The 13,211-nt window shown below is 49.4% G+C and overlaps 1 protein-coding gene across 1 annotated transcript; it reads right to left on the minus strand.

The window, feature by feature from the left end:
- Positions 1-6,865: 6,865 nt before the first annotated feature.
- On the minus strand, positions 6,866-10,855 carry LOC140720479 (C-type lectin domain family 2 member B-like). The gene is made up of 4 exons (XM_073035330.1): positions 10,555-10,855; positions 8,668-8,810; positions 8,063-8,124; positions 6,866-7,497 (listed from the first exon to the last, which is right to left on the minus strand). The coding sequence occupies exons 1-4, from the start codon at positions 10,853-10,855 to the stop codon at positions 7,287-7,289; spliced, it is 717 nt and encodes a 238-aa protein (XP_072891431.1). The 3' UTR covers positions 6,866-7,286.
- Positions 10,856-13,211: the final 2,356 nt, after the last annotated feature.

Raw genomic sequence — 13,211 nt, forward strand, 5'->3', positions numbered from 1 at the left:
ATCGCGGTATCATGAGATTAGTTTAGAGGCTGACAAGGGGCTGTGGGGAGAGCGAGGTATCATGAGATTAATTTTGAGACTGACTAGGAGCTGTGGGGAGAGCGCGGTATCATGAGATTAGTTTGGCGACGGTCTCCGGTTTGCTGGATCTGTTTTGCCTCTATTGGAATTTTCTAACTCTCTTTGACAGGAATGTGACCTCTTTTCTTCTGTACAAGATGTACTATAAATGGCACACCTGCAGAGAGTGCAACTTGCACTCACGGGGTTACAGTTGTAACAGTCATACAGATTCATCTGTGAGAAGTTGGCACATTTATACCCGGATATTCCTAAAGTGATCCAAGGTCTCTGTCAACAGCCTGTCGGGTCGACATCAATCAAGTGACTTCACCCCACTTCTCCCCATTCAATCTACCCCACTCTCACTCCCCCATCCTTTCATCCCCTCCCATCGTCTCTTCCCCTCCTTCCTAGCCCAGACTTCTCCACTGCTCTCCCTGTCCCTTCTGATCCACACCTCCCCTCTCTGCCACTCTCTCCCAGCTCCCCACATTTTCCCCTTTCTATTCCATTTCTCTTTTTCCCCTCTCTCTCTCTAACTCACTCCCTTTCCACCACCCCTACCCCTCGGACACCATTCTCTGCATCTCCTCTCTCCGTACTTTCCACACACTCTCACCACACTGGCTCTCAGTTCCCCATCCCGGACTGCGCCTCTCCTGTCTTCATACCCACGCTCCAAGGAATGCAGACACATATTCTTGCCATCTCCCCAGAACTCAGACACTCAAGTCCCGGCAACATCCTCGTACATCTCCTCCAGCACTCTTTCCAGCTCAGTGGCTTCTTTCCTACAGGAGGGCGACGAGAACCGAACACCGCCCTCCATGTGCGTCCTCACCGACGCCTTGTACAACTTCAACGTGACCTCGGTACGGTGCAATGATGCAAAATTAACGGGAATTTGGAGAATTAATAAAAACTGCAATTAAGTTCAATACCGAGGGAGTGTGTTAAGTGTTCAGGGAGAGTTCGCAATCTGATGGCGGAGGGGAAGCAACTGCTTGTAAATTGTTGAGGTTACGGGCTCTTGTATCCCCTCCCCGATGGCACCGGTGAGCACAGGGTATTTCCCAGCGGGAGGGGGTCCTCGCTGATGTGTGTGGTCTTCCCGAGGCATTCCTGCTTGAACGTGTCCTCGATGGAGGGGAGGTTTGTGCCCGTGATGGGGTTGGCTGAGCCTAGAACCCTCTGCAGCCTCTGGCGACCCTCTGCGTTGCAGCCTCCACACCAGGCGACGATGAGACAAGTCTGAACGCTCTCCACAGTACATCCCGACAAATTCGCGAGTCCTCAGTGACAGACCACACTCCCTCAAACCCCTAACCTTGTAATCCCCTCTGTACCGGGAGAGATATGGATGGTGGAGAAGGCAAGGGCCGAATAGAGTCCAGAATACACTCCGGCTCAGTCTCGAAATAAACAAGACCACAGTGATGAAATCCAAAGATAAATTCACAAACAGCAGTACAGTAAAGGGGTCCCGTACGGTTGAGCACTGAGTGCTCGGCGCGAGGCCTTCACCGAAAGACCTTCCATGAAGGATCATTGGCTGACAATAATTGGCAGTCTGAGTCTTAAAGAGAAAGTGACAGCGAACTACTCTCCGAGGAATGGGAGTGCTGAAACCTGGATGCCTAAGGCTGTTCTGTCAGAAACATGACTCGTTCTTCGTGTCACATGAATGTGTTGTGCCCAGTGTAGACCCTCTGAGATGCTGATAGCCAGTATCCCAGGAACTTCAAATACCATCATACGACAGAGTGGTAGGAGTATGCCATTTGCGCCATCGGGTCGGCCCACCATTTGATCATGGCTGATCCACCCTCATTCCCAATGTCCAGCTTTCGCTCTGTTCTCTTCATCCTCTGGTCGGGAATCTATCACTCTCTGTCCAGTAGCTTCTCGTCCACGGCCGCGTGTAACAACGAATTCCACATCTTCATCGGTCTCTGGCAAAATTAATTCCTCCCAATCTCTGTTGTGAATTGACATCCCTCTATCCTGTGGCCGTCAAACGTATGTTTGGAGAAAAATAGGTGCACGATTTCATGAAAAGAACACCTCTCCAACTGTTAAGAACGGGGGTGGATCGATCATGCTTTCGGCTTGTTTTGCAGCCAATGGCAACGGGGGTAACTTTCACAGGTAGACGGAAGAACGCATTCAATTATTTACAAGCAAATTCTGGAAGCAACCATCACACCACCTGTAAAAATGCTGAAGATGAAAAGAGGACGGTTTCTACAACAGGATAATCACCTTAAACACATCCTAAACTCAAAATCCACAACGAACTATTTCAAGAGGCGTAAGCTGAAATTTTGCCATGTCCCTCACTGTCCCCCGACCTAAACATGATCGAAAATCTGTGGATAAATCTCAAAAGAGCAGTTCATGCAAGACGGGCAAAGAATCTCGCCGAACTAGAAGCCCTTTGCACGGACAAATGTGTGAAAAATACCCCAAACAAGAATGGAAAGACTCTCAGCTGGCTACAGAAAGCGTTTAAAAGATGTGGCACTTGCCAAAGTGGGTGTTACTAAGTAATGACCATGCAGGATGCCCAAACTTCTGCGTCGGGCCCTTTTCCTTTTCTGTTATTTTGAAACTGTAAAAGATGGAAATTAAAAAAAAGGTAATCTTGATTAGATTATTAGAGAAATACGTCATCGTTAACATTATGCCTTTTGGAAATCAGGTCCTCTTTTATTCTCTTAGCTATTCACAGCAACAAAAATTTTGACCGGTGTGCCAAACTTTTGCATGTCACAGTAAGGGCAAAATGTTGGTAGGTTTGTTTTCAGTTTATTTATCGTTTATTTATCGTTTCCTTCTTTATAATTACACAGTAAGCATGCCTGGCAGGAGAGTTAAATGCTCCTCTTGCAGGATCTGGGACGGCAGGGAGACCTTCAGTGTCTCCGACAACCTCGCCTCTGACAATTGCACCCGGATGCAGATTCCAACGCTCTGATTTATGGAGTTGGAACTGCTACTGGATGAACTCAGGGTCATTCGGGAAGGTGGGGGGATGGTCGCGATACATATTGGGAGAAAGTTAGAGCACATATGCAGTTCACAGGAAACTGGGTGAGAGTCAGGAGGTTGAAAGGGGTTAACCAGCTAGACCCACTGTAGAGTACCCCTGTGTCCAACTGACTTAATAACAGATCTACCACTTTGTAAACGTCTGGGTCGGGGAGACGGGTAAAAATGAACGAGCATAGGAAAGTCTCACAGTTCCGGTCTCTGGCTTCGAGTTTGCCTCTATGGTTAAGAAAGGAAGGCGACATGAAACAAGCTGTGGTTATTTGTGATTCCTAGTTTGGGGAACATAAAAGCGGTTCTGTGTTCAAGACAGAGATTCCTACATGTTCTTTCCCTCCCGCGTGCCAGGGCCGCGACCTCGCCGATCCGGTCCTCAGCAATGTCAAGTGGGAGGGTGAGCGGGCAAAGTTCTGCACGGGCTGGTGTCGCCAGAAATAGGAGGGTAATAGAGATTAACACGTGGCTAAGGTGTTGGGGTGGGAATGAGGGCTTCAGATAGTTGGATCACCGGGTTCTCTTCCAAAGAAGGTGAGACCAGTGCATAAGAGACCCTTTCAATGCAACCGAGTTTAATTGTCATTCAACCATACATCAGTAAACATGAATACAGCCAAGCGCGTCAGCGTTACTCAGCATAAATAAACACAGTGTCAACAATCACACGCGGCACAAAACACACATAATACTGTTACGTACCCCGTAACTGGGAGTCTTACCAGCAAAGACAGAAGTATCCGTTGGAGTCTGGTACTATTTTCAAAACAGTGTTTATTAGTAAAATATACAAATCAATACCAACAATGCAAATATACAGATAATACACGTTAGCAATCACCTAAAAGTGTGGTATAATAATAATCAATAATAAACAAGCTCTATCGTTGTCTAGGAGATAAGGAATAATCATGGGAAAGTATAAAGTTCAGTTCTGTTCATGTAGGCGGAGGTAGTTGTTGGTTGTTTTGTTGTAATTGTGTGTGTGTGTGTGTGAGAGAGAGAGAGAGAGAGAGAGAGAGAGAGAGAGAGAGAGTGAGAGTGAGAGTGAGAGAGAGAGAGAGAGAGTGAGAGTGAGAGTGAGAGAGAGAGAGAGAGAGTGAGAGTGAGAGAGAGTGAGAGAGAGAGAGAGAGAGAGAGAGAGAGAGAGAGAGAGAGAGAGAGAGAGAGAGAGAGAGAGAGAGAGATAGAGAGAGAGAGAGAGAGAGAGAACAGTGACAGCCAGTCATTCAAACCTTCCTTTTCTTTCTTGATCCGTCGATACGTTGTTGTAGCAATTCAGGTATGACCCCTCTGTCCTTCAGCTAGACCGTTTCTTCCATGGTGGACCTGACACCCAGGCAAGGGTGGACACACACACAAGCCCCCGCCGGCTTCGCTATAAACACTGTTTGTTAAAATTGACCGATCCTTCGTTTGGTCTCCGATGCCCCAAACTTTCTCGTGTGTTCCAACACTTAATCAGTGCTCACGTGTGTCTCTTGGTCTGTCTGCTGGTGTGTCTGAGGGGGTCTCCCCAGACCTCACTTTTATCCCTACTCACGGGGTCTCATGTGTCAATCAGTTTTGAATGGCTTAGTCCATCAAACCAGCCCACTCCGGCTGTCCACTGAGGAATGTTAATGAACAGAATAGTACCAAGTAAACAGCCCTCTCCGGAGCCGTGAGTCTTACAGGAGTCATAATATAGTCTCTCTTCCCCGGTGTTATCTCGCCCTAATCTGAAGCAAATGTTCCAGTCCCAGTATGTTTTGTTCCATCTCTTTCTCTCTCATTAACAGCTTGGCAGCTGTAGCGGTTTGTAATTCTCCCGGGGGAGGGGGACATGGGCAACCCTGCACCCTTCTGCCCATCAGAGTTGTTCATCCTTCGTAACAATACTTCTGCGATGGGAAAATAGTAAATGCGCGGCGTATATCAGTATTTATACGACCACACTGTGTTGACTGTATATACATTTACAGGTACACACATTTTTGCACATCTGCAATAGGCCACAACAGAGCTTGTCTTCTGCAGAGCGAACACCGGGGGGCAGCACAGACTCCTGTCTGGAGACCGCACCACACCTCTCCGCGATGCTCTGCTCCTTCATTTTCTCCGCCAGCGAGCAACTCTCTCAGTTTACACCTGAAACGAAGTAGAACTTATATCCCGGCGTGAGTTTTGCCATTAGAAAGGGGGAGTGGTGGGGCTTACATTGGAGTAGGGCTTTGGAACAAAAAACCCATAACAGACAGTGGAATGGTTGTTGAGACAGATGTTGTTCAGACCTCAGAGAAAGTCAGGAGCAAAAAGGTGAGCCTGCTGGGACTCATGATCTGAGCTGCGTACATTGCAATGCAGGAAAGATGAGCTCAGGGCAGGGCCCAACGCCTGCAAGAATAATATTTTAGCCAATAGTGAGACTTAGTTGCAGGAAGGGCAGGACCGTTAGTTCAGCATTCCCGGTATCTGCTGTTTTAGTCGTACTAGTACGGGGATAATTCAAGGGAAACGTGTGGGATTTCTAGTTGTTGAATATATCACGGCAATGGTCACTTAGAACAGAATGGAGAACTCGGTCAGGTGAAGCTTTAAGGGTGGAGCTGAGGAATTAGAAAGGAATGAACCCTTTCATGGGGCAACATGATCGACCAGCTAACAGTCCTGGGTGCTTAGAGGGACAAATCTGTAAGAGGTCGCAAACTGTTGTATGATACATATTGCTGTGATCTTGGATGATTTTAACAGGTATTGACTGTGGGTCCCATACTGTGGAAAGACCAGTGGGACAGTTAGTCAAGCGTTTGGAAGAAAGTTGCCTTAATCAGTACGTATTAAGTCCCAACGATGAAGTGCAATACTTGATCTCCTACTGCGGAATGGGACAAGGCAGGGGACATAAGTTTGTGTAGGGGACCCCTTTGCATCTAGTGATGGTGATGCCATTAGAGACAAGGTCATTATGGAAAAGGATAAGTGTGACGTCGGGTTTAGTTTCCCAATTTGAGAAAGACCAACTTTATTGGCGTCAGGAGTGATCTGCCAAGTGTGGATTCGGCCAGGCTGTTTTCCGCTGTTCATCGCAAGTTGGAGCCGAAGACGTTAGGGGTTTGAGGGATGTGGTCTGTCATTGAAGACTCGTGAATTTCTCCGGATGTACTGTGGAGAGCGTTCTGACTTGTCGCATCGCCGCCTGGTGTGGGGGCTGCAACGCAGAGGGTCGCCAGAGGCTGCAGAGGGTTCTAGGCTCAGCCAACCCCATCACCGGCACAAACCTCCCCTCCATCGGGGACATGTTCAAGCAGGAATGCCTCGAGATGACCACACCCATCAGCGAGGACTCCCTCCCGCCGGAAAATGCCCTGTGCTCACCGGTACCATCGGGGAGGTGGAACAGGCGCCTGTAAACTCAACAATTTACAAGCAGATGCTTCCCCTCCGCCGTCAGTTTGAGAACGCTCCCTAAACACTTAAACACTCCCTCGGTATTATCCTTTTTTTTGCAATATTTATTAACTTCCCCTATTTACGTTAATTTTACTTCTTTGCACCGCACTGAAGTCACGTTGTAGTTTCAGGAAAGGTCGGTGAGGCCCCGCTTGGAGGGCAGTGTTCAGTCTGCTCGCACTCCTGTAGGAAAGACGCCACTGAGATGGAAGGAGTGCAGAGGGAGATGTACGAGGATGTTTCCGGGTCTCGAGGGTCTGAGTTTTGGAGAGAAGGCAAGCAGGATGGGACTTTGTTTCTTTGGAGCGTAGGTGTAAAGCCAGGGGAGGCAAAGATAGGGTGAATGTGCACATTCTTTTTTTCCCTGGGTTGGGGTATCGAAAGCTCGTATGCACATAATTGAGGTGAGAATGGATGGTGAGAACGGTGAGGAGAGGCAGGGAATGGTGTAAGAGAGAGAGGGAGAGAGTGAGAGAGATGTGGAGAAGCCGAATGAGTTTGTGAGAAGAAGGGCAGAGTGAGAAGTGGAGTGAGTAGGAAGGAGTAGTAAATGGAGGGAGTGGGATAGCTCGGGGCAGGGAGGGGAGAAGAGTGGTCTAGGTGGGGTAAGGGAGAGTAGGGGGAGAATGGGGATGCGAGTAGAGGAGGAGACTGGGGTAGGAAGGAAGGGAAGAGAGGGTGGTTGGGGATGAAAGGATGGGGGACTGAGGGGTGAGTTAGATTGAATGCGGAGAAGTGGGGTGAAGTCATTTGATTGAAGTTGGCCCAACAGGGTGTTGACAGAGACCTCGGATCTCTTCAGGAACATCCGGGTAAAAAGGTGCCGACTTCTCGCAGATGAATCTGAAATTACGTTTGCAACTGTAACTGGAATGGTAATTCCATCCTTGCGATTCGCACTTACGGCAGGTGGGCGATCCATAGTTCAATTCGTACAGAAGATCAGAGGCCACATTCCTATCAAAGAGGTTTAGACAATTTCAACAGAGACAAACAGATCCTGCAGACAACCGGAGACCGTCGCCAAACTAATCCCACTAATCTGCGCTCTCCCCGCATCCCCTTGTCAGCCTCTAAACTTATCCTATGACACCGTGCTAACCCCACAGCGCCGGGTCCATCGCCGTACGAATCCATTTTACCGCTCTCCCCTACAATCCCGAATAAGTTCCCAAATTAAACCCACTGTGCCACTCTCTCCCGCCAGCCCTGTGTCAGTGAACAACCTAATCCCACTGTCCCACTCTCCCCACAACCCTGTCTTTCTCCAAACTGATCTGACAGACTCACTCTCTCCCCACAGATAAGTGTCAGAACTCAAACTAATCCCACTGCCGGATTTTCTCCCCACGACCTCATTTCAGTCTCCAAACTAATCCCACTGTCCCACTCTCCCCTCAACCCTGTCTTTCTCCAAACTGATCTCACGGACTCACTCTCTCCCCACAGATCTGTGTCAGTCTTCAAACAATTCCCACTGACCCACTCCCACACCACAGAGCTGCAACAGTCCAAACCTCACCTGTCCGCGCATTTTCCAATCCAGTATGTTACGTATCGATAGACAGCACTGGAAACAAACTTCTGTGAAATTAAATCCCTTCAGTTAATGTTTAGAACCAGACTCTCTAAATGCATATCCATGTGAAGGGGCGGTACAGAGAGGGAATCACACAGTGTCTGAGCTCGGAAGTCTGGAGTGAGCTTCACTCTGTGTCTGACCCCGGGAGTGTGTGATGGGACGGCTGGAGGGAGCTTCACTCTGTGTCTAATCCCGGGCGGTGTGTGATGGGACGGTGTGCAGTGAGTATCACGCTGTGTCTGAACCCGGGAGTGTGTGATGGACGGCATTGAGGGATTTTCAGGGTGCCAAACCAGGGAGTGTGTAATGGTACAGGTGGAGGGAGCTTCACTCTGTGTCTCACCCCGGGAGTGTGTGATGGGACGTTGCGGAGGGAGATTCACTCTGTGTCTGACCCCAGGAGTTTGTGATGAGACGTTGTGGAAGAGCTTCACACTGTGTCTCAAATCAGGAGTCTGTGGTGGGACATTGTGGAGGGAGTTTCACTATGTGTCTCACACTGGGAGTTATTGATTATTAATATCTCTTCTCACGGTAAGACATACCTTTTCCTCGTCTGAATCTATTTCGAGGAGCCTCGAATCGTGTTCTGAACAATGTCCCATCGCTCCATCATAAGATTTTGAGATCACGGATATGAAATAACACCGGTCCTCTTTTTTGATCCAGTCATGGGGACACGTCGTCTCTGCAACTCAAGAACAAGAAACCGTGAATCTCCCTCCATAAATCCCTTCGCATCAACAGGGATCATAAAAAGTTAAACTCCCTCCATACCGTCCAATAACACAATCCCGGGGTCAGACACAGAGTGATTCCCCCTCCACACAATCCCGACATATACCCCCGGTGTCAGACCCAGAGTGAATCTTCCCCCCACACCGTCCCATCACACACTCCCGGGATCGTTGTGAAGCTCTCTCCACACCGAACCATCATAGACTTCTGGGATCAGACGCAGAACGAAGCTCAATCGAAGCCCACTTCTTCCGAGCAATCACGGAAATGTCAAACGCCGAGTGAAACTCTTTATGCATCATCTGTTCACACAGTCAGTGTTAGACGCAGAGTGACGTTATACAGTACCCGTCCGGGACGCACACGCACTCCCGGGATCAGACGGTTGGTGTCGCTGTTTCTTCACCCTCCCTTCACACTTACCTGGGTCGGACACAGAACGAAACTCCCTCGAATTATCCACATTCCGGTAATTCCCTCCCCCTCCCTTCCACCATCCCAATTTCACTCTGCCTCCTCCTCCAGATGCCTAAACACCTCTCTCATGGTTCCAACTGCTTCTACTGCCCATAGTGTTTCCCCTTACATTCCTTCTTCACCTACCTGCCTATCCTCTCGATGCTTCCCCTACCCCGTCACTTGATCTTTCCATTTCCTGGTTTTCACCTGGCACTTACCAGCCTTCTCCTTTGCATCATCCCCCACGTTCTCTGTAGGGCCCGTGCTCCGGTCAACACCCCCCCCCCCCCGCCCCACTTCAGTCCTGATGAAGGTTCTCGGCAATCCAACGTTTTCTGTTCGTTTCCACGGAGGCTGCTCGAACAGCTGAGTTCGCCAAGAGTTTTATGCGTGTTCATTTGACCCCAGCATCTGCAGAGTATTATGTGTTGAAGCTCCCTCCACACCGTCCCAATCACACACTACCGGGGTCAGCCACAGAGTGAATCTCCGTAAACACCGTCCCCTCACACACTCCCGGGGTCAGACACAGTAAGAATCTCCCTCCACACCGTCCCATCGCACACTCCCGGGGTCAGACACAGAGTGAATCTCCCTCCACACCGTCCCGTCACACACTCCCGGAGTCAGACACAGAGTGAATCTCCCTCCACATCTCCCCATCACACACTCCCGGGGTCAGACACATAGTGAATCTCCCTCCACACCGTCCCATCTCACACTCCCGGGGTCAGACACAGTGTGAATCTCCCTCCACACCGTCCCATCACACTCTCCCGTGCTCAGACACAGAGTGCATCGCTCTCCACACTGTCCCATCACACACTCCCGAGGTCAGACACTAGATGTCGCTCCTTCCACACCGACCCATCACACACTCCCGGGGTCAGACACAGAGTGAATCTCCCTCCACACCGTCCCATCACACACTCCCGGGGTAAGACACAGAGTGAATCTCCCTCCAGCACCGTCCCATCACACACTCCCGGGATCAGACACAGACTGAATCTCCCTCCACACCGTCCCATCACACACTCCCGGGGTCAGACACAGAGTGATTCTCCCTCCACACCGTCCCATCACACAACCCGGGGTCAAACACAGAGGGAATCTCCTCCACACCGTCCCGTCACGCATTCCCTGGGTAAGTGATGGAGTGAAACTCTCCACCTCCTCCCTCCCCGTCTCTCACCCCCTGTTATATGGAGCAGTTGAATCGGGGGATGTTGTCTCACCTCTTCTCCTGGTGAGGTACTGACAAATCTGAGCTTTGTTTTCGGTGATGTGTCTGTACGTCATTTCGAGCTGATTGAACTGATGACGGAGATCGCTGTGCGTTCGATTCAGCTCCGAGAGATCCGAGTTGAGGGTAGTAATGTTCTTTTCGAGGATAGTGACGTTGTTGCTGAGGGCGGAAAGATTCTTCAGACAGTTTCTCTGAGAGAGATGCAGGCGGGAGTTCTCGGATGTTCTGGATTCAAGGGTGGAGTTCAACTTGTAGACTTGTTGTTGATATTGGCGCTGGGTCCTGTTCATCTCGTAATGTTGGTTCACAAAGTCTCCGGTAGTTTCGGTCGGAGGTGATCAGAGACTGACGAGTCTGTGATACTGAGAGTGATAGTAAAGGGTGTGTCAGTGACACGGTGTGGGGTGTGTCTCTTTCAGATGAGGAGAGTGTCTGTGTCTCAGTGAGAAGTCTGTCTGTGACGAGGTCTGAGGAGTGTCCGATGCCGCGGGTGTGGGGAGAGTCGGTGTCCCACTGAGGTGCGTGTCTGTGTAATGGTAAGTGGTGTGCCTGTATCACAGTGAGGAGTGTGTGGGTATCACAGTGATATGCCTGTTTGTATACGTCGGTGTCACAGTGAGAGGAGTATCGGTGCCACGATGTGGAGACTTTCAGCGTCACGGTGTTGGGAGTGTCCATGTCACAGTGATGGGTGTGTTGGTGTCACGGTGAGTGTACCGTCGTGCACGGTTGTGAGGTACTGTCATAATAATGGTAACGGTCTTCTCTATGCTATGTTGAGGGTAACGTCTGTGTCACGGTTTGGGAACGTGCCGCTGTCACTGTGAGGGGCGTTTCGCCGACAGGGTTAGGGGCATGTTGGTGTCAGGGTGAGATTTTTGTGCTAACGTTTCATTCCACACTGTTAGTTTACGGCCGGACTCCACCCGGATCCCGTTCCACTCACCATAGATCGAGAGCCCGACCACTATCGCGACGAGGGCGGACGTAACTAGGCAGAGCAGGCAGATCTTACGATCCGGTCTATTTCCGATATTCTGCTTCGGCTCCAGTTTCTGCGCACCTGTAGAGAGACCATTCAGCGTGTGTGTTTATTCAGCCGTGTCCCCCACTGGAAATCCCTCCCTCCCACACTCCGCTCAGGGAAGCGACCCAGGTGTCCGACCTCTCGTTGTAACACATGCCATCGAATCCCGACAGAGTCCTGTTAAACCTCTCCGGAGGCTCCCCAACGCCCTGACATCCTTCCGATAATGGGGTGACCAGAACTGTATACAATACGCCTGATTCAGCCTAACTAGTGACTTTTTATAAAGTTGCAACGTAACTCCTGACATTTGTACTCAATGCCCCGACCAATCAAGGCAAAGAACACAGAATGTAGAACAATACAGCGCAGTACAGGCCCTTCGGCCCACAATGCTGTGCCGACCCTTAACCACTGCCTCCCATGTAAACCCGGCACATTAAATTCCTCCATACACTGTCTAGTAGTCTCTTAAATTTCACTAGTGTATCTGCCTCTGACTCAGGCAGTGCGTTCCACGCACCAACCACTCTCTGAGTAAAAAAATCTTCCTCTAATATCCCCCTTGATCTTACCACCCCTTACCTTAAAGCCATGTCCCCTTGTATTGAGCAGTGGTGCCCTCGGGAAGAGGCGCTGGCTGTCCACTCTATCTATTCCTCTCAATATCTTGTACACCTCTATCATGTCTCCTCTCATCTTTCTTCTCTCCGGAAACTAAAGCCCTAGCTCCCTTAATCTCTGATCATAATGCACACTCTCTTAACTAGGCAGCATCCTGGTAAATCTCCACTGTACCCTTTCCGATGCTTCCACATCCGTGTTATAGTGATGCGACCAGAACTGGACACAGTACTCCAAGTGTGGACTAACCAGAGTTTTATAGAGCTGCATCATTACATCGTGACTCTTAAAATCTATCCCTCGATTTATGAAAGCTAACGCCGATAAGCTTTCTTAACTACCCTATCTATCTGTGAGGCTAATTTCGTTCAGGGAGGTATGAACATGGACCCCACGATCCTCTGCCCATCTAAAGTAAGGACATGTTCGGCACATCTTTACCATCCGAAGGGCCTGTGTTGTGTTGTAGGTTTTCTATGTTCTATGTTTCAACACTGTTTAGGGTCTTGGCTCTGATAGTGTGACATTTCTTTCATTTGACCTATCAAGGGGCAACATTTTAGGTTTGTCCGGGTTAAACTCCATTTGCCAGGTCACCAAACCGTATCTGTAACTGATCTACGCCAGTCCTTCTCCGCTCTCCACATCATTGCATACCCTTATTGATCAGCTCTTTCCCTTTTCCCCCTGTAATTTCCAACCTTCGGACACATATTTTCATTTGAAAGTCTAAACGCAATATGGTACATTTACACTGAAGTCCTCTCACATTCACTATGGTGACCTATTTGTTCTAATTTAATCTGGACTCGTCTGCGGATCGTGGAAACACTTGCATTCAGTGGCTAGCGGTAATGGTCCCGATCTGGGAATGGAAAAGTGTTTTCACTGAATCACTTACTGTGCAATGATGGGTTCGGAGAGCTATAATATTGATTAGCAATAGCTAGTATGGTTTGTCAAGGGCAGGTATGCCTTCGAGCCTGATTGAATTT

This window comes from Hemitrygon akajei, unplaced genomic scaffold (assembly GCF_048418815.1).
Source record: "Hemitrygon akajei unplaced genomic scaffold, sHemAka1.3 Scf000043, whole genome shotgun sequence".
Classification (NCBI taxonomy): Eukaryota; Metazoa; Chordata; class Chondrichthyes; order Myliobatiformes; family Dasyatidae; genus Hemitrygon; species Hemitrygon akajei.